This window comes from Danio rerio, chromosome 4 (genome assembly GCF_049306965.1).
Source record: "Danio rerio strain Tuebingen ecotype United States chromosome 4, GRCz12tu, whole genome shotgun sequence".
NCBI lineage: Eukaryota > Metazoa > Chordata > Actinopteri > Cypriniformes > Danionidae > Danio > Danio rerio.
In genome coordinates, this window is record NC_133179.1 from 449,536 (window position 1) to 476,582 (window position 27,047).

General features: G+C 37.1%; 1 protein-coding gene across 7 annotated transcripts; it reads right to left on the bottom strand.

The window, feature by feature from the left end:
- Nucleotides 1-270: 270 nt before the first annotated feature.
- Nucleotides 271-26,584, bottom strand: zgc:165507. Of its 7 annotated transcripts, none has more exons than XR_012401602.1 (6): nt 20,984-21,070; nt 12,024-12,249; nt 8,437-8,580; nt 6,903-7,703; nt 1,728-2,873; nt 271-1,555 (listed from the first exon to the last, which is right to left on the bottom strand). XR_012401602.1 is itself a non-coding variant. In XM_073946279.1 (5 exons), the coding sequence occupies exons 2-5, from the start codon at nt 12,235-12,237 to the stop codon at nt 2,590-2,592; spliced, it is 1,443 nt and encodes a 480-aa protein (XP_073802380.1). In that variant the 5' UTR covers nt 12,238-12,249; nt 26,481-26,584; the 3' UTR covers nt 271-2,589.
- Nucleotides 26,585-27,047: the final 463 nt, after the last annotated feature.

Below are 27,047 nucleotides of genomic sequence, written 5' to 3' on the forward strand. Positions count from 1 at the left end.
CTGTTCTCACAAACGAGTCATTTCATCAATTGAATCACTGATTCATTCCCTGAGAAAACTTGCGCGTTCAATCGTGGATTTGCTGTTAGGTAACTTAGTAAAATACTACAAACTAACTGTAAGTCACTCAGTTTTCACTTCTTTTTTTACTTTAAACTTGTTAATATCAGAGTTGTTTATCTGTTAAACTGAATCAGTGCCGATTCACTTGTTCACTCGTGTGAGATTGATTCGTTTGTGTTCGCGAAATAACGGCGCAAAAACACACACTTAACAGATATATACATTTTATTTAAGAGTTTTACACGGTAAGGCTTTTTTATCATATTTAAATTGTTTCAATTAGGCATAAATGCTGCATATTTTCCCTATAAATAGGGAATATTTATGAATATCTGTTGATTTGATTCATACGGAGAATCGTCACGTCCTCTAAACTCACCTGGAGAAACAAATCCACATGATATCAGCGGGATTCTGCAGGTGTTTTCTAAAAATTGTGGTTTTAATTCAGATTTCAGTACATTTATGAACAAATGAAGTGAATACAGACGTGTTAAAATCATGTTTGGCTAACTTCTGAACGTGTAAAACTACAAACAAAGCAGCAAAACTATATGTGAAGTCCATTATAATGCTATAAAAACAACGAGAAGAGCGTGGCAGTTCAGTACATTTGGTCTGTTTGTGTTTCTGACAGCAAATCATACAAACCCATGAACATATGATACAAAACACACAAGCACAACCTGCAGTAAATGTGACTAGTGTTAGTTATTTACATGCTGCTTCATCCTAGGCTTATTTATTACAGTAAATATACTCATTTAATCATTCATAACTCCAGCTCTGCTGCTGGAAAACTAATAAAACCGTGTGTTAATGAACCAGATGTGAGATGGTCCATTCTCGAGGAAAGTAAATCAAAGCTAAGACGCTTGTTGGATATTGTATATGTGTTAGTTCAGCATCTACACATTTGATTAGTTCATATACATCAGCAAATACATTAAATATAATAGTACTATACACAGTTCATCGTGGAGGATTAATAATATACGCTTACTTTATGTTTAAGGCAATACAAATCTGTAGTGTGTGTGTGTGTGTTGCAGAAGACCCTGTAAAAGAAGCAGAAGCAGCGTTTCCCCTGAGCCCACTGTGGAGATTGTATTGCTGAAGATGATGATGATGATGAAGGTCTGCAGACGTGTGTTTGGTCAGGAACGCATTGATAAGGCTCTAAACCATCAGAAGCACACACAGCTGGACATTCAGAAAGACATCTGTGTGTGTGTGTGTGTGTTTACATGTTTTGCATGTGTGTGTGTTTGAGTGTGTGTTTGCATTTGTGTGCATTTTATGAGTTGTGCATGTGTGTATTAGTGTGTGTTTGTGTGCATTTGTAGTTGTGTTTGTGTTTTATGTGTTGTGCATGTGTGTAATATTTTGTGTTTGTGTGCATTTGTATGTGTGTTTGTGTTTTATGTGTTGTGCATGTGTGTATTAGTGTGTTTTTGTGTGCATTTGTATGTGTGTTTGTGTTTTATGTGTTGTGCATGTGTGTATTAGTGTGTTTTTGTGTGCATTTGTAGTTGTGTTTGTGTTTTATGCGTTGTGCATGTGTGTAATATTTTGTGTTTGTGTGCATTTGTATGTGTGTTTGTGTTTGTGTTTTATGCGTTGTGCATGTGTGTATTAGTGTGTGTGATTGTGTGTGTTTCTATGTGTTTGTGTGTGTTTGCATGTGTATGTGTGTGGTTTGTATGTGTTTGTATGTGTAAGTGTGTTTGTATGTGTGTGTTTGTGCGCGTTTGTATGTGTGTGTGTTTGTATGTGTTTTCATGTGCATGTGTGTGTGTTCATGTGTTTGTGTGTGTGTTGATGTGTTTGCAGGTGTATGTGTGTGTTTGTATGTGCTTGTGTGTGTGTTTCTATGTTTGTGTGTGCATGTGTGTTTGTGTGTGTTTGTATGTCTATGTGTGTGTTTGCGTGTGTATGTATGTCTGTTTGTGCGTTTGTATGTGTATGTGTGTGTTTGAATTTGTTTACGTGTATGTTTGCGTGAGTGTATGTGTGTGCATGTTTTTGAGATTGCGTGTGTGTTTGTATGTCTGTGTGAGTGTGTGTGTGTGTGTGTGTGCATGTGTGTTTGAATTTCTGTTCATGTTTGCTTGCATGAGTGTGTATGACTTTGAGATTGTGTGTGTGTGTGTGTGTGTGTGTGTACATGTTTCTGTGTGTGTGTGTTACATAATGTGAGTATGTGTTTGCAAGTGCATGCTTAAGTGTGTTTACACGCGTGTGCATGTCTGCGTCCGTGCATCTGCGTGTGTGTGTGTTTGAATGTGTTTAAGTGTGTGTTTGTGAGTGTATTTGCATGTGCACACATGTGTTTGTGTGTGTTTGTGTGTGTTTAGTGTGCGTGTAGTAGTGTTTGTGCGTGTTGACCTGAGCTGGAGCTCCAGCAGCTCTGCAGGCCGTCAGCAGGAGTGTGTGTGTGTGTGTGTGTGTGTGTGTTCTGCTCCTCCTGCTCTGGTCATTGGCTTTGGCAGTGCAGTGTGTTGAGTCTGTGTTCTGCATAGATGCTCAGATGTTTGTTTCTCTCTGCATGACGCCGTCTGTGCTGTCGCAGAGCTGCTGTTCGGCCTGTGTGTCTGTGTCTGTGTGTGTGTGTGCGTCTGCAGTGTTCTCCGTGGGCTCCGGCTCCTCGCGCTCCGCCTGCCGGTAACTCTCGTCCCGCTTGCGCTCGCGGTCCAGCAGCCGGTAGTTGATGAAGTTCCCGATGAAGAGCCAGATGCTGGACAGCACCACCACCGCGCCGCAGCACAGGTACATGTACTTGTAGTTCTTGGTGATGTCCACCAGTTTACCTGCAAAACACAGCAGGTCAGTCTGAGAGAGTGTGTGTGGGGACCTGTTCTGTTCCTATATATGAGATGTAAAACGCATCTCTGCTGTGTCTAGAGTGTGTGTGTGTGTGTGTTTAGCACACAGATAATGTTCTCCATCTCTCTGAAGCTGACCCTTTTAAGCTTTGATTTAAGTGTATTGGAGACTGTCGCTTTAAATTCAAATGAGATTTAACAAAAGGGCGGAGCAACAGATGGCCATGTATACCCATAGCGGCAGATGTAAAACAGCTCTAGCTGTGTTGTCAGTGCTGGTCAGGGTTGCGTTTCCCAAACAGTGACGTAACTCACGGCTGAAATATCATAGTATGATGCATCGCATCCAATATTATTTTTGGTAAAAACATGCACTCGCTCTCCATAATAATTAAAATATTTGTAAACGCCACATATAGAGGCTGTGTTTCCTTTACAAATATTATAGAGAACATTATAGTCTATTCTAAATGAACATAACATCACTTATAAAGCAAACAGATATTCTAATTTCACATATGAATCAAATAAATAAATAAATAATGAAGCGATTTATAAGGAAATTAAAATTAATATTTATTATTTATCTGGAAGAAATCCTCTAATAATAATAATAATGATGATTATTTATTATTATTATTAAGTACGATATTGTTTATTTATTTTTATTTTTTTTAAAGTCTATTTTACAATTTGACACATGCAAACCACTGCAGAAATGTTCTGAGCAGCAGGCCTATGTCATATTCAGTACAGACACGTAATAAATAACCTACTATAAATTAAAGCATTAGCGTATGCTGTTTTTTGCTTTCACAAGCTTTGGAGTAATAAACATAAACTCCGCTTTTAAATAACAGTTCAAAATAACATCAGTGTTTTCAAAGTGCACTGAGAAGGAAGTGCAATTGTAAACATGACGATCGCTAAAACTGAACTGTAAAAATAGTTTGAAAGCAAATTACAGCTCAGGGAGATGACCCTAATGCTTTATTTAAAAGATAATTCCAAGTTTAAATGCTAGAATGTTCTAAATGTATAGGGCATAGGGGGCATAACTGGGAATAGAACACAGCCAGGAATCAGTTATTCCACTAAACAGCAGTTCCTTTAGTCGTCCCATAGTTACCATTAAGGTTCAAATTGGGATAATTTTGACACCAGTACCACTGCATGGTGCAACTTTTCATGTTGGGGCTGGAACTCATGTGTATGTTGCGATGTCAGTTTGATAAAGTGTGCGCGATGTGTCTGAAGAGCGAGGAGGGATCCGGAGGTGAAAAGGGTGCGCGACTTATTTGAGGACCGGGAGGGAAACGCACGATTTCTGGGAGATTATCACTCGTTTGCAGGCGTTATGAGTCCCGCAAATGCATAGAGACTCCCGGAACACTCCCGGGAGACTTGGGATGTCTGAATATCAATTTTAACAACTATAGTGAGACGCGGTCCAGTGGTACATCCTTGATAAACTTTTCGACGTGCACTGTTCTCTGGAGCTCAGACAAGCGCATGACAGTGTGTGTGTGTGTGTGGTCACGTGACGTGAACGTGGCTGTTCAGAGACGCTAGGTAAAACACGGTGTGGATGTGGATCATTTTCCTTCTGAAATGGCATTTTAACACTAAGACGTATTACTGTAAACAGGGGCTGAATGTGTATTTTTCGCGAGCGGGTTTGCGACAGGGCGCGGGGCGGAGGATCGGCGATGCCGACTCAGCATCGTGTTGTCTATTGGCCATCGGCGATGGACGATGGCATCATCTATCAGCCTAACCCTACCATAGAACGAACTTGAAGCCGCAGGTGACCACATGCGATTAACTCGCAGCACAGACAGCGTGGCGAACCGAGTTCATGATCGAATGTGTCAAAGCATGTTGCCGTGTGCTTTACGAGCTACGCCACTCACATTGCTTTAAGACGCTCTCTTTACTTATGTTGTCTCTGTCAATCAAACAGTGATGGTGGGAATCACTCAACTAGCTCATTCCAACGAGGTGTGCTATTTGCACTTTGCCTAAATAGACACAACAACATTTTACACCTTTACATCGGACTGAATAGAATATGCGTATTTGGCGTGCTGTCCGGGGAGAGGTGTTATTCCCCTTATCAGGATAAAGAGAGATAGGGTCAGAGCGGGTCTAGCCCAGCTCCAGAACGCTCCCCCCTCAGAATTAAATCAGTATCTGGTTTAATAGTGTGGAGTTACGCTGAAATCGAGAGAAAACGTAGGTATGACGTGTTTGACTATTTATAGGGGTTTGGTCTTGAGCTGATTGGATAATAGAATGATTGTGTGTGTGATGAATTAGCCTCGCCTCGTAAAATTTGTTTATGAAACATCATTTCTTTTTTAATTCACTCACAGTGCGATGTTCAGACCCCACTGCGTTGACAGCGTCAGCTAAACTTACACACTCTATTTTTTTTCTTTTGTTATTAATTCCGGAGGACAAATTAGAGCACGTTTAGTTCACATTCAGTTCGAAGTTTCTTTTCTTGCTTGCTTTTGCCGTTGCTTTTTCGTTTGGTTTTGCCAAAGCGCAGTCATTACCATATTCATACGGGGGAGGAGGCAGGGCGGGGTTTTGCGCTCGTGCACGTGCGCTCAGTTTCACGTTAATTCAGATGTACAAAGACAATAGCCCCTTTCACACAGTGATACCGATAAATATTTGGAAAATTTCCGGAACGACTTTACCGGTATATTGAAAAAATCCCTGTTCACACAGGCGAGGACATTATGGAAATTTTCCGGAAAAGAGCATTCACACATCCATTCCAAAATACCAGTAAATTCTGACATCATTCACCACAAATAAGCTGTAAACGGCTGCGCTTGTATTTGTAAACATTTGACTAAATTACAAACTCTGTGGATGATCAATATTGTGAACAACTTTCTCAGGATCACTTTCGCATGTCGAGATGTTCATAATATGTGCGTGTGCAGGCGCTCACAGGCTGTTTCACAGGCGCACGCAAAGCTTGAAGGTAAACAAACAACGGCTTATCATAAGCATGTCATCGATGATTATTTACACAGTTGGCATTAAGAAGAACATATAAACGTGATCTGACTAACTTCTAGCAGCTAAATGTGTCTGGAAAAATATTCAAAGGCTTTTATCCTCACAAACCGCGCGGACGTAAATGCGTCTGACTGTTGTGATTGGCTAAAGCAGACGTCTCACGTCAGCACGTTCTAGACGTGGACGCGCTTATTACGGGAATCTTCCTTCTGCGTTCACACAGCGCAGCATTCCGGCAAATTACCGGTAATGTTACAACTTCTCTTTCCGGAAAATAGCCAGAACGAATTTACCGGTATTTTCAAAAAGGACCTGTTCACACATACAACCTTTCCGGAAAATTGCCGGCAATTTTCCGGAAAGGTCTGTATGTGTAAAAGGGGCTATTATGCGTGGGATTCTGCACATTCCGCACATTTACAGCTTTGTGCATATGCAATGATTTAGTATGAATTCAACGCCAGTCTTTATACATGAGACCCCTGATGTTTTCAACTGGGTGTGACTGGAAAATGTGCGCCTCTTGCACAGCGCTCCCTTATGCACGTTGTGCGAGTAGCGCCTCCATTGGAAATGGAACTGACACCCTAAGCTTACTAGCATTGCTTCCAAGGCGCTCGCTTAGCAGATACGTTTAATAAATCTATAGCGCTTCATACTGAATCTTCTTTATTGATATTGACAATAGTGTTCGGTCAATAAATATCGATGCCGAGATTATCGCCCAGCCCCATGTGTGCTTCAGTGTGAGTGTGTGGAGACTCCTGTCTAAAACTGCACATCTATAATCCTCTTAGTCTATGCTGACGTTATCTTCAGCAGCTCAAACACTCTAATGGCTAATGGACAGACGGCTGCTTCTCACTCAGGGCTGCTGGTTATGCTAATGAGGGAGACTAGAGGGCGTGGCTTTCCCCCTCTGATGACACGTGCAAAGGGAAAATGTCAATCAAAGAGCTGTTGTGTTGTGCTGACCTGCGAGCGGCGGGCCGATGAGCACCGGGCAGCACTCCACGATGGTGGTGAGCCCGACGGCACTGGAGAACCGCTGCGCTCCCACCAGGTCCATCAGTGTCTCGAAGAGAACAGCGCTCACCATCCCGAAGGCGAAGCCGAAGAACACTGCGTACACCACCATGCCCGTGTAGCTCTCAGCCAGCGGGCACAGCAGGTGGCACACGCCGTTGTACAGCACAGCGAAGCTAAAGAAGTACTGGATCCGCGGACGCACCCAGCGCGAGTTCGCTAGTAAGCCCATGGAGGGACGCGCAAACATGTCCACGAAGGCCAGGATGGAGAGCAGGAACGCCGCCTGGTACTCATCCACACCGTTGTCTTTGGCGTACGGAGAGAGGAAGACGATGGGCGCGAAGAAGCCCAGGAACATGATGACGTTGCCCGACAGGTAGATGAGGAAGCCGCGGTGCTTGAACAGCGACAGGTCCAGGTATTTGTTGACCGTCTGCCAGGCCGTGAGCTTCTCCTTCTCTGCGTGTTTCACCTCCACCACAGGGGGAGGCGCTATGGAGCCGGCAGGAGCCACTAGGGGGCGCATGAGGGACCCGGCTACGCAGCAGTTCAGCAGCAGCCCGCCCAGGATCAGGAAGCTGCCCCTCCAGCCGTACTCATTGATCAGGTACTGGTTTAGCGGCGCTAGCGTGCTCAGGAACACCGGGCTGCCCGCCATGGCGAAGCCGTTAGCGATCGGACGCTTCTTGTAGAAATACCTGCCGATCATCGTCAGCGCCGGCTGCAGGTTAAAGGCCAAACCGAGACCTGAGGAAGGCAGCAGAGCACACAGGGTGAGCGTGCACACAGGGTGAACACTGAACATGAATATCAGGCTAATCGGCTAGTATGCTAATCAAAGGCAGTACACAGAATGCTACATGGGAGGCAGCATAGCATACTAATTGGTAACAATACTATTGAAGGGCTGTAAACAATCTAGAGAAATGATATATATAAGTTAGCATAGCATGCTAATTCGTTAGCATAGCATGCTACTTGGTTACTATTGCAGTCGTATTAGTTAACATGCTAATCAGAGGCTGTAAACATAGTACATAAATGGCTAATATATGTAATGTGCTAATTGGTTAGCACGCTAATCAAGAATTTGTAAACACTACATGAATGTTACATGAAAATTAGCATTGCATGGTAATTGGTCATCCTTGTGTGGCATGCAAGTTGGTTAGGATGCTAATCAGTTATCATACTTAGCATGCTAATCAGAAGCTGTAAACAGAATAACAGCAAGATGAACATAGCATGCTAATTAGCCGTTGTTCTTTATAATATAGCGTTTGAACTGTCAGTAAAAAAAACGATATAGTCTGTAAAGCTAGTGTTGCATGTCAGTTGGTTAGCATGCTAATTTGGCACACTGCACTGTCAACATGCTGAATGAGAACTGACAACCAGCACACACAGCTATACATCTGTGTTTGGACACATTCATGACCCTAAGGGAATGAAGGATTGAGCGTGAGGGTGTTAGCCTGACCGCCGATGACGCCGATGCAGATGTAGAGCTCTAACACATTGTTGCAGAAGGAGGCGCTGATCATCCCGATGGCGCACAGGAAACCACCCAGGATCATGATGGGCCGACAGCCGTATGTGTTGACCAGAATACTGCTGATGGGGCCTGGAACACACACACATAATACTGATCATATAGACGAGCACACACTTACTGCACTTTAACTGTGATTAATATTTCATTATCAATTGATTAATAAACGAAATTAATTTCATCATTTCTATAAGAACTAAAGTAAAACATATTGCACAATTATGAAAAATATATTGTAAAATGATTGTAAAATACATCTATAATATTTTTAATTCAATATTTATCTTAAAAAGCTTATTTTATTTTGAGTAATAAACAGACTGGGCGAAGCAGTGGCGCAGTAGGTAGTGCTGTCACCTCACAGCAAGAAGGTCACTGGGTTGCTGGTTCGAGCCTCGGCTCAGTTGGTGTTTCTGTGTGGAGTTTGCATGTTCTCCCTGCGTTCGCGTGGGTTTACTCCGGGTGCTCCGGTTTCCCCCACAGTCCAAACACATGCGGTACAGGTGAATTGGGTAGGCTTAATTGTCCGTAGTGTATGAGTGTGTGTGTGTGTGGATGTTTCCCAGAGATGGGTTGCGGCTGGAAGGGCATCCGCTCCGTAAAAACTTGCTGGATAAGTTGGCGGTTCAAAGGGACTAAGCCGACAAGAAAATGAATGAATGAGTAATAAACAGACTGTGGGTAGCACGATCACCTCATGCAGTTGGTGTTTCTGTGTGGAGTTTGCATGTTCTCCCCGTGTTGGTGTGGGTTTCCTCCTGGTGCTCCGGTTTCCCCCACAGTCCAAACACATGCGCTATAGGGGAACTGATCAACTACACTAGCCATAGTGTATGAGTGTGTGTGTGAATGAGTGTGTATGGGTGTTTCCCAGTACTGGGCTGCAGCTGGAAGGGCATGCGCTGTGTGAAACATATGCTGGAATAGTTGGTGGTTCATTCTGCTGTGGGGACCCCTGATTAATAATGGACTAAGCTGAAAATGAATGAATGAATGTATCCAGTGTATAAAAAGTGTTATATCAGGTGTGTGTGTGTGTGTGTGTGTGTGTGTGTGTGTGTGTGTGTGTGTGTGTGTGTGTGTGTGTGTGCTGAAATCAGGTCAGATCTGCTCTGTTTTTAGCTCTGAAAGCGTCTCGACTCTTGATCTCATTAACATGCGGAGCAGCGGGAGGTGCTGAACCTTCCCATGATCCTCTACTCCAAAACACACACAATAGCACTGACGGGCTGTACAGGAGAACTGTGCATGTGTGAGTTTGTCTATGTGTGTGTGTGTGTGCATGTGTGAGTGTGTGTGTCTCTGTTTGTGCATATGTATCTCTTTGTATGTGTGCATATGTGTACTCAGTGTATGCATGTTTGTTAATGTGCATGTGTTTATGTGCATGAGTGTGTGTGTGTGTGTGTGTGTGTGAGAGAAAGTTTGTGTGTTTGTATCTCAGAGTGTGTGTGTGTGTGTGTGTGTTTGTGTGGGCGCATATGTGTCTCAGTGTATGCATGTGTGTGTGTTTATGTGCATGTGTGTGTGTGTGTGTGTGCATGTGTGTGTGTGTGTGTGTGTGAGAGAGGTTATGTGTGTGCTTGTGCATATGTGTCTCAGCATATGCATGTTTGTGTGTGTGTGTGTGTTTATGTTAATGTGCATGTTTGTGCATGTGTGACTGTGAATGTGTGGAATTGTGTTTTTATGAGTGTGTGTGTGTGTGTGCATGTCACTTAGTGTATGTGTGCAGATGTGTCTCTGTTAGTGTGTTTATGCATGCATGTGTGTGTCTGTGTGTGAGTGTCCCTTTGTGTGCATGTGTGAGTGTGTCTCTGTGTTTGTACATGTGTGTGTGTGTGTGTGTGTGTGTGTGTGTGTGTGTGTGTGTGTGTGTGTGTGTGTGCTGGTGTGAGTTACAGGACTGAACTGATATCTGTCCTCTATAATACAGCTCAAGTTTACCAGCCGTCCACACACACACACACACACACACACACGCGCACACACGCGCGCACGCGCAGGAAAACTCATTTACTTGAAGTTTTTCAATGTGGATGCATTGTGGGATTTGTGCTCTCCAGTGAGTCAGGCACAGTAATGCTGGTGGATATTGCAGATGCAGATGTAATCAGGGCTGGAGCTGTGTTACGCCTGAATCTTCATTCTGTGAGGCTTCATGTTTAACGGAGGATCAGTTCAATTAATCCTCTAATGAATGTCATTAAGCTTTGCCTTTCTCACATCAAATACAGCGCTTCAGCGTTATTAGCAAAAAACTACACTATTTACTTTTGAAGAAATGTGAGCGTTTGCATTATTATTTATGATTATAGTATTTTTATTATATTATTTAGTTTTTTATTATTTAATATAATGGATTTTATTGTTTTTGAAAAGTCTGTAGAATTTATTACAGCAAGAAGGTCGCTGGTTCGAGTCCCGGCTGGGTCAGTTGGTGTTTCTGTGTGGAGTTTGCATGTTCTCCCTATGCTTTGGTTTTCAAACATGTGCGCTATAGGGGAATTGATCTACTAATTGGCTCGAGTGTATGAATGAGTGTGTATGGGTGTTTCCCAGTGATGAGTTGCAGCTGGAAGGGCATCCACTGCGTAAACCATATGCTGGATAGGTTGTTGGTTCATTCCGCTGTGGCGACCCCTGATTTTTAAAGAGACTAAGCCGAAAAGAAAATGAATGAATGAATGTATAGTTTATTAATATCTTCGCTAAATAAACAGTTCTATTTCCTTTTGGTTACAGTTCTAAAGGTTTAATCAGTCAATAATGTTTTAATTAATTTTATTTGTATCGAATTAAACTCAAAATCATAATGTGCCTTATTAGTGTATGGTTTTTGACTGTTAATTAACTGTTTTATACATGCTTTATTAATTCATTTCATTAGATTTATTATTGCAGTTTATTAAATTAATTATTTTTAAAAATCAAAAGGAAAATGTTATATTTGGGGAAACACAAAACACTTGATCTATTAATAAATTGTTGTTATGATGCATATATTTCCTTATTTCAATTAATTAAACATTATTGATTACTCAAATTTAATTGAGTAAAAGTCCTGCAAAAAATCAACAAATCATGACATTTTATGATTTTAATTTAGATTTTTTTATTATTTACGCCTTTTAGTAACTAAAATGTAAATAAAAAACATTTCATAATATTTCGTAAACAATTGAATTAATTAGGCATTTAAATAACTAAAATCTAAATATTAAATGTTTCCCCTTATTTGTTGTTTTTACATGTTTGTCATTAAATTATTTCAGATGCATAAGTAAAATGATGAAATGTACCTTATAGATGTTCACCGTAAATATATATACATTATAAGTACATTAAACCATAGAATTTAGGGGGAAATATTATTATTATTATTAATTTACTTATTAAAAGGCTTAACTAATTAAATAAGTCTAAGTAAAATTATGAAATGTCCTATGAAATGATGAAATGTCATATACAGAATATTATGAATATGTTTTGCGTGTTGTTTTTAGGTGTTTTACCTCCGGCGTACATGACGGCCAGCATGATGGAGGAGATCCAGGCCACCTGACTGTAGGAGGCGTTGAAGATCCTCTGGATGTCCTTGAAGAACACAGTGGTGGCTTTGGGGAAGGCGTAGGAGAAGCCGATGGAGATGAAGGCCCCGCCCACTACAGCCCAGCCCCACCCCCCGTCTGGAGGCGGGACTGCTGGAGGTCCGACAGGTGGAGGCATCTCTGCCAATCACTGCAGGGGAGACAAAGACAGGCAGCCAATGAGGTAAGAGAGAGGCGGGGCTATCCGGAATGGGCGTGTTCAGGAAACCTGTCTGTAAACAGCTGTAATGAGTTAAATGTATACAAGCCAATGCCATGATGACAGCACATAATATTAGACTGGATATTCTTCAAGACACTAGTGTTCAGCTTACAGTGACATGTAAAGGCTTCACTAGGGTAATTAGGGTAAAGTTAGGGTAATTAGGCAAGTCATTATATAATGGTTTGTTCTGGAGACAATCCAACACTATCATCAGAAACACACTCAGACAGCAGGAAACCATCATGTTTATAATGTTAACCTAATATCTCCATGCATTACAGTAGATTAAAGATGCACTGCAATATTCTTACATTTTTACATGATTCAAAATGCATTAAATGTATGAAACATATTTTATACGTGCAGTGAAATCACTCTAATTTCAAGTGAAGTGTCTCCTCTAATGGTTTAAATCACTTCTTGCTAATTTAAAATATCAAAATATGAGTATAAAGCCATTCAGCATGAGATATATCAGTAAAAATAAAGCAATATACTTAATCTGAGTCATACTTTTGCTAGATAAATATAAATATTGTTAATTCTAATGTAATATAGCAAAAATGTATGACAATTAATTCTGTTATCTAATAAAAATACATTTAAATGACTTATAATGCACAGAATAATCAAGAATAATGTATTTTTAATCACTTCAATTGTTTTTAGTTTAGTATTGATTGGTATATTTATGTGTGTGCGTTTGTTTGTATGTCTCGGCTTATGACTTTAGGACTTATTGATTAATGGTTGGTCTGCTCACCTAAACGTCCAGCTGACGGTTCGAGACGTTCACAATCCAGATAATGTGTGTGTGTGTGTGTGTGTGAGAGAGTTTTATGGATATTAAAGGCCACCTAGACGACAGGAGTCATGGCTATGGCAACAGTGTTTACAACTGTCCGTCAATGTCAGAGCCCCGCCTCTGCTTATTATGTGGGCTCCGCCTCCTACGGCTGAAGGGCATGGAAAAGTGGGCGTGTCCACAATCTTAAGTGCCACTGTTTACAAACCAAACAAAAGAGAGAGATTCTTATCATGTGATTTCTTTCAGTTCTGAAGCCAACAGCGTCTCACACACACACACACACACACACACACGCACAGAGAGAGAGAACGCTCATGTGATGTGAACTCAAGCCAAGTGTAAGATAAGCTTTTGTTTTCAGCTTCGCTCTTCAAATCCAAATACCTTCCTGCAAAGTTATTGTAAGCGATATCACCACATGCTGACTGCAGTTATTATGCGCATATATTAAAGCAATAAACAATGAGCGTCTATGTGACATTGTTCACGTCGTGGCACACGAACAGTAAACGTTTGATTTATAATGTACAGCGCATCAGTGTTTACCAATAATTACTCTTTTGAACTGAGCCTCAGATTCATCTCATCCAATCAGAAGCTGATCTGTGAATGCAGCCACCTGATTGGCTGACAGCAGAGACTCTGCAATCTGACACCTGGACACATCAGTGCTGACTGAGCAACACTAACTAAAACACAGAGGACTCTAATTAAAGCTAAAATTCTATATGAATGAAGTACATTAATCAGAGTTTATGTAAAATGATTGCAAATAAAATAAATCATTAATAGTAGAAATGTCGAAAAACAAGCTCGATCATGTGAGCTGTGTTCTGCTGGTCTTCAAGGTCAGTGTGCTGTAAAACCGAGTGCTGCTGACTCATGAATATTTAATGAGAGCGGGTTGGTTATTTCTGCATCAAACAGAGCTGGATCTGAAGATCCTGAACATCACTAATGATTAGGCCTGTATACTGCTGGACGGTATCATCAACATGTATTTCATGGTAACCATATCTTACATGAGACAGTTTTTATTAAGCTAGTTAATCTAGAAAATCTACAAAGCGGGTTTATAATACAAATAAGCTTGAACATTTAAAAGAAAATGACTTGATCTTATTTGATTCATTTGTATTTTATTTTTAACCTCATGAATATTTCTTAAATTTATATTTGTCATATTCGATAAAACGTTCAACACATCAAAAAACAAAAAAACAATTATACAACAAAACAACATTTATAGGAGAATAACGGCTAAAATAAAACAAAACTTACATTATTATCTAGTCAAAAGTGAAAACAAACAAGACAATCCAGTTTTAGAGTAATGCGCCATGCCATTACTGTGCTGAAATGATACATTGTGATAATAAGATACATCGGAATGATATGATACATTGTGCTGAAACGATACACTGTGATTGATAATATGATACATGGTGCAGAAACGATACATTGTGCTGAAACGATATATTGTACCAAATCAATGCATTGTGCTGAATCGATACATCACGATAAAAATGATATATCGTGCAGAAACGATACATTGTGCAGAAAGGATACACTGTGATTGATAATATGATATATCGTGCAGAAAGGATACATTGTGCTGAAACGATATATTGTACCGAATCAATGCATTGTGCTGAATCGATATATCACGATAAAAATGATATATCGTGCAGAAACGATACATTGTGCTGAAACGATACACTGTTTTTGATAATATGATATATCGTGCAGAAACGATACATTGTGCAGAAACGATACATTGTGCTGAAACGATATATTGTACCGAGTCAATGAATTGTACTGAATAGATACATTGTGCTAAAATGATATATTGTACCAAATCGATACTTTGTGCTGAAACGATACATCGTGCTGAAGCGATATATATTGTGCTCAAACGATATGTGCAGTCCTGCTAATGATCACACTTTGACCCATTTTTTAAATCAGTACTAAGAAAACAGTCAAAGTCTGTCATGCGGTTCTCAAGGTCTCCGTCTGTCCTGGTTTAATGTTTCCAGACTCTCTCAGACTGTGACATTGGCGTGAGTTGGCTGGAGAAAAACCCAAGAGCTGGATTTCAGTCAGTGCAGATCTCGTCTCCTCACTACAGAGAGTTTCTCCACTTCACTGACATCAAATCTTAAAGGGACAGCTCACCAACTATATACACACTATTTACTCTCTCTCAAGTGGATTCAAATCTTTATGTGTCTTCTGTTGGATATGAATGAATATATTTTGAAGACAGCTGAAAGCCTGTAACTATTGACTTCCATTGGAGGAAAAACAAATACTATGGAAGTCAATGGTTACAGGTTTTTATCATTTATTCAAGTATCTTCTTTTGTGTCCAGAAGTACAAACGAATTAAATAATGAGAGAATGTATAAAGAACTTTGAATGAACTTTCCCTTTAACAGTGCGAATAACTCCACTAAACTCAGTGTATTCTGCCAATCATGACGGAGTAGTACTATTACTTTACATTCATGCATTTTGGAGATGCATTCATCTAAAGCGACTTGCGTTTCATTGGAGGCATGCATTTTATTACTTCTTACTTCCTGTGGGTGTTTATCATTCCTTGTACATATTTTTTTCTGTCTGAGCAAAAAAATCCCCAAGAAATCCCCATGATTTCTAGAAGAGTTCTAGAAGAGTTATTAAATACTCAAAAAAATGTCTCCATAATACTTTAGAATGTAATTATATACTCTTTAATATGTTGTAATAAGAATAATTAAGTTCTTTCATTCTGACATAAATGCATCCATTTCACAAATAATTATTTTGATCATTTTTTTATCAATTAATATCGATTTAATCAATCAAGCGATAATTATTTTAAACATTTAATTATTTTAAATAAACATTTTACTCAATAATATTTTCGATAATAATAATGTTTCGATATTTCTACATTCAAACAGAAAATACTGTTAAAAAAACAAACGTTCATCCTTTTCTACAGGCTGAAATCTGTTCCTGCAGCAAAGCAAAGTAGGTAAAAGGTCGAGCTCAGCGCAGGTTACAGGCACACACACACACAGCATCCCTGACGTCCAGCAGTGAGCGAAACACATCAAACAGTGGCGCGCTGGATTACAGCCTCACGCCTCTGATCTCCAACAATATTTGTGCTGATGTATGGTGTGCATACCATCTCTCTTTAAAGCGTCTTTGAATCGGAGGAAAGAGCTGCTCCCCAACACACTTTGAAGGTCCGCATGCGTTTGAAGACCAAAAACAAGATCTGGAGTTTCCCACCCACAGAAACAGAGACAATAGACGCCATCCATAATAATTACAATCATGCGGACGTCCGTCACGGCTCCACCTCCGTTTGATATTTAACATCTGAGATATCATAACATAAACCTACATGATATACACACACGTACGCCGAGGAGACGCTGCTGACAGGACAATATTTCACCTTAAAAGGACTCTATTGATTGACACGTGATCAATCAATAGGTGTGGTCTGATTGATGGGTTCCACTTTATTAAGTTAAAGTCGTTTAGTCTCCAGTTTTAGGAGGTCTGAGAGGAATCTGCTGTCATTTTAACCACATAAAAGTATGCATATTATATGGAGTCAATCTAGGGCCATGTACAGGTAAAGTCAGAATTATTCTGCCCCCTTTGAATTTTTTTTTTTTTATATTTCCCAAATGATGGCAGCAAGGAAATGTTCACTGTATGTCTGATAATATTTTTTCCTCTGGAGAAAGTCTTAGTTGTTTTATTTCGGCAAAAATAAAAGCCATTGTAAATTTTTTAAAAACCATTTTAAGGACAATATTATTAGCCCTTTTTTTACTTTAATTTATATACATTAAAACATTTTACAGGACAGAACATTCAGTGACAACAGCGATTATTAAAAGAAAAAAACAATCAAAAAAAAAGTAAACCTAGATGTAAATAAAAACAAATTACAAAAAAAAAACATACAATATTTTCAATTTCAAAGGAGCTGGAAATACTGTGTCCTGTTCATATACAGAGTAACAGGTGTCCATCTTTGTTTAAAAATATCCAGCTTCAATTGAAGTTGAGCAGTAAAATACTCCATTGGTGGCCATTTTAAAGTCGGCCATCTTGGATCCAACTCTTGTTTTTTTTTCAATAGGAAGAGGGTCATGTGACACATCAAACTTATTGGGAATTTCACAAGAAAAACAGTGGTGTGCTTGGTTTTAACGTACAAGTTTCTGAGCACTTATAAAATGTGTTCAATGTGCTGCCCATTGTGTAGGATTGTCAATGCAAGCCTCTTCTCCCACTCTGCACACACTGATAGCAACACCGCAGGAGAAATGCCAGCACAGGCTTCCACTATCCGTAGGTTCAGGTGCTGCACATCTTGTGTCTTCACACCATAGACAACACAGATAGTGGAGCCATCCTTCATCAATGGAAACCTCAAGGCCACGGGATATTTGAGATTGCTCCATGATGATGTGTTTCCCTCTGTATGCACTGACGCTGGCACATTCCCCGAGTTTTCCACCACCACATTATGGGTGTCAGGTCAAAGCATTCCTAGATGAACAGTTTCCTGAAAAGTGGATTGGTCACCAGTTAAATGGCCCCCAAGGTCTCCGGATCTGACCCCCTTAGACTTTTTTTTTGGGGTCATCTGAAGGCAATTGTCTATGGTGTGAAGACACAAGATGTGCAGCACCTGAAACTACAGATACTGCAAGCCTGTGCTGACATTTCTCCTGCTGTGTTGCTATCAGTGTGTGCAGAGTGTGAGAAGAGGCTTGCATTGACAATTCAACACAATGGGCAGCACATCCAACACATTTTATAAGTGCTCAGAAACTTGTAAACAACTCATTAAAGAAAAAAGTTATGTTAAAACCGAGCACACCATTGTTTTTCTTGTCAAATTCTCAATAAGTTTGATGTGTCACATGACCCTCTTCCTATTGAAAAAAAACACGAGTTGGATCCAATATGGCCGACTTCAAAATGGCCACCATGGTCACCACCCATCTTGAAAAGTTTGCCCCCTCACATGTACTAATGTGTTACAAGCAGTGGTTTAAATACAAACTAGTCCTTAAATGACCCACATTTGCCTTCAAAAAGTGCGTTCATTCACACTTTAGCTGAAAATCGAACATTTTAGTTGGTATATGATCTTCATTAGTGCACATTAACTCTCACTGTGCCATATTCAGATGTTTTCAGTACACTTAAAAATAATATTAATTCTAAACCCAAACGTATATTGATGTATAATATGCATAAATCACCTATAATGTTCAAGAGTATTCCAGTTAATTACAGAATAACTAACTAGTAAGCAATACTGATATAATTATAGGTGTGTTTGTATGTGTGTGTGTGTGTGTGTGTGTGTGTGTGTGTGTGTGTGTGTGTGTGTGTGTGTGTATCTGTGCGTCAGCCAGCTTCAGGTGTCATCCAGAACAGTGTTTCTCAACCAGCTCTGCCCATTTCCATGTCTCCTTAACTAAACACACCTGATTCAGATCATCAGCTCATTAGCAGTGCTGTAGTGGGTGTGACAGACAGAACATGCAGTGCTGGTGGCTCTCCAGGAATGTGGTTGAGAAACACTGATCCAGAACACCTGGCGTTATTTTCCTGATGTAAAAATAATGGGCAAAACTCCTGAAGCACATGAGCAACTTTCCAACATGCTAATGCGGGTCATGCTAAAGTCACACGGATGCTAAACACGGTTATGAGTGAATGTTATGAGACTCGAGACTAATACTACAGAGCAGAAAAATACAAAAACAAGTCGAGCTCCAGAGTCAGGGCGGCTCCGGCAGGAGTCAGCGGGAGATGTGTGAACTTCAGTCTAATTCTCTTCTCAAACACTGTTTCAGGAGTTTTAGCAGGACTGAGATGATAAACACTTGGTCGCTGCTAGAAGGGATACAGCTGGGGCCAGAGGTTAATGAGAATTATTTGTATTATCTAGTTTTCAAATGTCTACACCAACCCTAACCCCAATCAACAGAATAATGTAAAAACAGTAATTATACAAGGTAATATTCATCTTATTTGTTAAATTACCCATTACATTGTATTTCACAATCGTCCAGCCCCCACTTCAAACAGTAATTATTCTAATATTTATATTACTAGTAATTATACTACTGTACTAATACCAATTATAATTACTAAAACTATAATTATAATGGAAATTATTTATATTATGTTTCTTAAATTATTTGTATTTTATTATTGTCTACCTCTACCTATAAACCCAACCAACACAGTAATGTAAAAACAGCAATTATATATTATTCATATTATTTACTAAATCACCTGTTAATTGTGTTCTATTAACAGCTACCCCAACCTAAACCCTCACAGTAATGTGAAAACAGTAATAACACAGAATATTATTGATATTATTTATTTAACTACCCATTAGATTGAATTTTATTAACATATAATATCTGTACTCTAACCCTCACAGTAATGTAAACACAGTATTATATTGAGTACTGTTTATATTATTTATTAAACTACCTGTTAAATTGTATGTTATTAACCCCAACCATAAACCCAATCATCACAGTCATGTAAAAACAGTAATTTACCTAATATTATTCATATTATTTATTAAGTTACCAATAAAATTTGATTTTATTATCTACCCCTAATGCAAAAACAGAAATTATATTGATTATTTTTTATATTATTTATAAAATTACCAATTAAATTGTATGTTATTAACATCTACCCCAACCCCCACAGTAATGTAAAAACAGTAATAACACAGAATGTTATTCATTTTATTTATTAAATTACCCATTAAATTGTATCTTAATAAAGTTTACCCCTACCCAACCCTCATAGTAATGCAAAACTGTAATTATATTGAGTATTATTTGTACTTTTTTAAATAAACTACCTATTAAATTGTATGTTATTAACGTCTACCCCTACCCTAAACCTCACAGTAATGTAAAATTAATAGCACTGAATATTATTCATATTATTTATTAAATTACCCATTAAATTATGGTATTGACATCTACCCTAACCCTCACAGTAATGTAAAAGCAGTAATAACACAGAATTTTATTCATATTATTTATTAAATTACCCTTTAAATTTTATCTTAACCAAGTCTACCCCTACCCTAACCCTCACAGTAATGCAAAACAGTAATTATACCCAGTTTTATTCATATTATCTATTAAATTACTCATTAATTGTGTTGTTTTTTACATCTACCCGTACTCCAACCCTAAAGTTTCCCCTCACAGTAATGTAGAAATATGAATTATTGATGTACAGCGTCACACTGATGATGCTATATTGATGCGCGCACCCGCAGCTGTATCTCTTCTAGACTTCCCCCAGACTCCACGCTGAATCCTCCTCATCTATACATTATGATATTAGCGCTGAGGGCCTGCGTGGCCTCGCCGTTATGCCATGTACTGCAACCTTTCCTCTTTGTGATCATGATAAACAAACACACGTCATGTCGAATCTCATCAAATGCCTCAAAGTGACCCAGATCAGCCAAACCCGCTTACCGCATCAAAGCCGGATAAATATAGCGCGGCTCTTCTTCTGCTCCTCCACCGGGAGAAGCTGCGGCTCTAAACGATGCTGATCGCGGACAGTCGGCGGTCATTAATATTAATAACAATAATCATCATCAATCTGCCGAGAGAAACCGTTGAAGTTCCGCCATTCAGCATCGCTGTGCTGATAACGGGACCGTCCGGTAGCCACACACACATACTACATCACCATCATTAACACCATCCTCATGATCATCAGCATTATTAATTACCGTGATGCTGAAAGCAGCCTGTTTACCTTCAGGTCCGGTAATCAGCGCTGTCTGTCTCTGACCTTGCTGCAGAAAGACGCTCCGCACGCGTTTGAATCAGTCGCTTTGCGGACGGCGGCGTGACGTCACTCGCGCTTATCAACTCTACTATGGAGGAGGCTCGACTCATGAATATTGATGACGCAGAGTGACGCGCGGTCACCTGATTGGGTAGACAATCGAGTGGGCGCGCTGAATCAAGTCCGGGAGAGAAAGCGCAATATAAATATTTATCACGTACAGGAGCGCACGAGCACCGCCATTGTGTATTATTCCAAGCGCACACACACGCACACACACACACACACACACACACACACACACGCATTTTTGGCCAGGGAATGCGGCTCTTCTAAAACTCTTAGCGGGGTTTATTGTACCAAAATAATCGGGAGGGGAGAAACAAATGTCTTTCACATGCACTTCTGTCGTAAACACCTGCTGCTGCTGCTGCCAAAACAACACGACACTGTAATCTAATAACAGCGGATTAATCAAAGACGACAGGCTGCCGGATTAACCACAGTTTCACTGAGCAAATAACGCCATTCGCGATTAATAAATGCTGATTACTTCACAACAACCACTTAAACCCGGTTAAATGTCCAGCTGAGTGTTAGCGATTAGTTTTTTTGCTAATAACAATAGGCTACCGATCGTATTATTCATTGGTCGATATCATTATTTGTTAACATTTCTCAACTAAATCACAATGAATCACAAATGATTTCACTAAATGCTTTTTAAACAAGTATAAATAATTAGAAGTTTAAACACCGGCTGGTAGATGTTGTGAATAGTTTTTCACTGTGTGATTCATGTTAACTGTCAGTTGTTTTGTGTTTGTTGTTAGACCCATGTGACTTGTACACTGCCTCATTTTGCCCAGGACACTGCAGTAAAACAGTTTCCTCTTAAAATAAAGGTTATAATAATAATAATTATAATTATAATAATGATAATAATAATCAGAAAGAAGGTCGCTGGGTCGCTGGTTCGAACCTCGACTCAGTTGGTGTTTCTGTGTGGAGTTTGCATGTTCTCCCTGCGTTCGCGTGGGTTTCCTCCGGGTGCTCTGGTTTCCCCCACAGTCCAAACACATGCGGTACAGGTGAACTGGGTAGGCTAAATTGTCAGTAGTGTGTGTGAATGTGTGTGTGGATGTTTCCCAGAGATGGGTTGCGGCTGGAAGGGCATCCGCTGCGTAAAAACTTGCTGGATAAGTTGGCGGTTCATTTCGCTGTGGCAACCCCGGATTAATAAAGGGACTAAGCCGACAACAAAATGAACAAATGAATAATAATAATAATAATAATAACAATAATAATAATAATATATTAATTTGTATAGCATTGTTAATAATATTAAATAAAAAACCAAACATGATTTAGTTAGTATTTTGCTTTATCAATTTAACATTCAATAGACAACATAAAATTATTTGTTATTATTAAAATTGTTAATGATAATACAATTATTACATCATTATTATTAGGCTATTATTATTATTATCATTCATTCATTCATTCATTCGTTTTCTTCTTGGCTTAGTCCCTTTATTAATCCGGGGTCGCCACAGCGGAATGAACCACCAACTTATCCAGCATATGTTTTACGCAGCGGATGCCCTTCCAGCTGCAACTCATGGGAAACATCCACACACACTCACTAACACCCATACACTATGGACAATTTAGCCTACCCAATTCCCCTATAGCGCATGTGTTTGGACTGTGGGAGGAAACCCATGCCAATGCAGGGAGAACATGCAAACTCCACACAGAAACACCAACCGACCCAGCCTAGGCTCGAACCAGCGACCTACTTGCTGTGAGGCGACAGCACTACCTACTGCGCCACTGCGTCACCCATTATTATTATTATTATTATTATTATTATTATTATAAGTAGGAAATTGTATATTTTCTAGGAATGTTTTGCACAGGTTTCACTTAGTTTTGTCCGGTATTTATTTTACAAAGAGATTTTACATATATATAAAAAACAGACTATGACATTATTTGTATTTTCCTTTATAATAAGTCAGCTTGTATTGTTTATGTGTGTTGTGTTGTTTTAATTTGTGTGTTTGTGTGGAGAGTTTAACTGCTCAAATTAACACTAATATTTGAATATAATGTAATTAAACTTAAGTCTTCAGTTCGTAGTGTGTGTGTGAATGGATGTTTCCCAGTGCTGCGTGAAACATATGCTGAATAAGTTGGCGGTTCATTCCGCTGTGGCGACCCAAGATTAATAAAGGGACTAAAGCGAAAAGAAAATGAATGAAAAATGTTCTGATGAGGAATTGCAGACAAACATCAGTGTGTGTGTGTGTGTGTGTGTGTGTGTGTGTGTGTGTGTGTGTGTGCGCTGCTAGACGAGCTCATCTAAATCCACAGGTCAGAAAACACTGAATGTTAATAAAGCAGTGGCTGTGTAGTTTCTGGGAAGACAGCAGATGCTCACAATTATTAATAATGTGCTGAATCTTCCAATATTAATGTTTATCTGTGAGCAATTAAAGCTGTCAGGACATCATTAAACACTTGATACACATTTAAAGGTCCTTTAACATGAAAAATGCTTACAATGTTTTAATAACAGTTTAATGAAGGGTTAGGAAGGGATGTAAATGCTTTTCTGTTGGTCATTTTAGAGACTTGATTAATTGCTGCATGTATGAAGTATTGGTTTTAGTTGTATGTTTTGCAGAAAGTCATTATTCACACTGTAAAAAATACTCTAAAATTTACAATAACTTACTGCCAATTCTGGCTGACAATAAGACTACATTTAAAGGTGCACTGTGAATTACTAATCACCAATTTTTTATGTATAAAAATATTTAATTTATAACAGTTTTTAGAAGCACAAAACAGCAAAAACATTTATATGATCTATAATAATTTTATACAAATTATAACAAACAATTTAGTTTAAATTAAGTAAATTAAAAAGGCATTAAATAATAATTTAATGCCTTTTTAATTTTGCCAGTACTGGGTTGCAGCTGAAAGGGCATACATTGTGTAAAGCCGAAGGAATATGAATGAATAATAATAAAACATAATAATATAATAATAATAATAATAATAATAATAATAATAATAATAATAATAAAATAATAGTAATGATAAAAATATAATAATTATTATTATATTAATAATTATATAAAAAAGAAAATAAATAGAAATAGTTACAATAATAAAAAAAGAATAATAAAAAGAATAATAAAAGGAAATAAAAATATAATAATAACAATAATAATAAATATAATTGTAATAAAATAATAATGTTGAAAGAATAATAATAGAAATAATGATAATAAAAAAAATATTATAAAAATAATAATGTTAAAAATAATAATAGAAATAATAATAATATTAAAATAATAAAATGATAATAAAAACAACAATAATAATAAATATTAATAATAATAATAAATTATATAATAAAATAATAATAAAAATAAAAAAACAACAATAATAAAAATAATATAATAATAATAATAACAATGTTAATAGAATAAAATAATAATAATAATAAATATAATAATAATAATAATAATAAATGTATAATAATAATAATAATAATAATAATAATAACAATAATTAAAAACACACGAATAACACCAGTCCATCCAAACATGCATATCGAGTTATTAATACATAACAATCACCAACTATTTTGAATCAACAAATTATTATTATTATTATTATTATTATTATTATTATTATTATTATTATTATTATAGTGTAATCAAAATGATTTACTAATAGTCATTATCTTACAATTCCTTGTTGATAAATGCTTCAGTACATGTTTTTGTAGTACTTTACAGAGCTTTACAGTACTATACTATTTTCTATATTGTTTTGCATTCAGTGATGAGAAAAGCCACTTTTGAATAATTAGCACTCACCCAAACAGAAGATTTGTTATTTTGTTTGTTTAGTATAGGAAATGCAGCAATGTTGTGCTTGTTAACAATTTAGTTTGATGGTAAAAGGCTGTTCAGTGTGCAAAAACTGAAAACAGAATAAAATAAAGTAGTTAGTAAGTTTTTGATTAGTGTGATGACTGTATGATTAACTAAATTAAAGTTAATTAAATCTAAATTAACCAAATTAAATTTCCAAACATGGAAAAAATGAAAAATGTTTCCTAAATCTGACTCTTGGCCGCTGAAGAGGTTTACAGCAATGTGTTGTGTTATAAGGAATACAGTCAGCTCCAGTGAAATGATCCTGGAGCTTTTACAGCTATTTGTTACGGTGCACATAAAATTAGTGGTGCTCTCATAAATGTCAGTGCAATAATTATAGAGAGAATGGATGATCTTATTTACACAGTAGTTTATGTATCTTTCATGCCTGCAGATGCTCTTCACACACAGATTACTCTTTGTTTTCTTCTGCTCTGATGTTTTGTGATGCTGAAGTTGTGAATGTGGTGTGTTCCTGCAGGTGGCGCCATTGAGCTTTTCTGATTCTGTTCTGTGTGTGTTATATTATATTATATTTAATTATATATATAATATATTGTGTTATATTATATTATACCATTATATTATATTATATTATATTATATTTTATTATTATATTATATTATATTATTATATTATTTTATATTATAATATATTATATTACATTATATTATATTATATTGTTATATTTTATTATATATTTTATTATATATTATATTATATTATATTATAGATTAGATTAGATTATTATATTTTATTATTATATTATATTATTATATTATATTATATTATATTATATTATATTATATTATATTATATTATATTATATTGTTATATTTTATTATATATTTTATTATATATTTTATATTATATTATATTATATTATATTATATTATATTATATTATATTATATTATATTATATTATATTATATTATATTATATTATATTATATTTTACTATATTGTTACAGGTCCCTGGCAGTCAGGAAGACTGTAAGCAGTAGTCTTAGTAATAAGTGAGAGAGACAAGAGGTCCTCTTTGTTGTCTTTTATTTTACATACACATTTGTATGTTTGTATGAGTCAGTAAAGACATTTTGAATCACAAAATGATTCATAAACATGTTGGATAAAATAGTACACACTTTATATACTTAAATCAACTCACATCAGAATAAATAAATAAATATAAATAAATAAACAAACAAATAACAACATAAAACCTTAACCATTTGTACAGAAATGCTAGATTTTTTGTCACAAACTGGCTGAATTAATATTACTGTGTCAGGAAAACAAGTTAAGGATATACAGTAAGTGATATACACAAAACACTCTGAATACATGAAATCAAATCACACTTGAACACATGAATAAACTTCTATATGACATAGGCATCTTAAAAGTATTGATCAAATAATCAGTTAAAACTGATTATTTATAGATTAAAGCATGTGTACTCTAGATTTATATGACATTACGTTCATTTAACTAACCTTAGTAATAAGTGAGGGAGACGAGTTATTAGTTGCTACTTCAAGGTCCTCTTTGTTGTCTGAGGATGCGCTGCAGTCGTCATGGTAACTCAACTCTCTCAACTGCCACTCAGAATTCAGAAGATGCAGCTGAACTGTTCAGCTCAACCTCAATATTATTTTATTAGAGTAATTCAAGTACAGTCTATATATATACATAGATAGAAAAATAGAAATAAACAAATTAAAGTGAAACATACAAATAATTTACTTTGTGACCCAAACTATGTGTGGGATGGTCACAATATCATATATTATATATCATATCATATATTATATTATACTATATTATATCATATATCTTATAATATACTATATATTACATTATATTAAATTATATTATATTAAATTATATTATATTAATTTATACTATATTATATTATATTAAATTATATTATATTTAATTATACTATATTATATTATAATATATTATATTTAATTATACTATATTATCTTATATTTAATTATACTATATTATATCATATTAAATTATATTATATTTATTTATATTATATTATATTATATTAC

Coding starts and splice junctions, on each gene's coding strand:
- zgc:165507 (XM_073946279.1), bottom strand. CDS start 12,237: ATGCCTCCACCTGTCGGACCTCCAGCAGTCCCGCCTCCAGACGGGGGG. Junction 8,581..12,023: donor GGCCGTCATGTACGCCGGAG/GTAAAACACCTA, acceptor TGTGTGTTCCAG/GCCCCATCAGCAGTATTCTG. Junction 7,704..8,436: donor CTGCATCGGCGTCATCGGCG/GTCAGGCTAACA, acceptor TGCCTTCCTCAG/GTCTCGGTTTGGCCTTTAAC.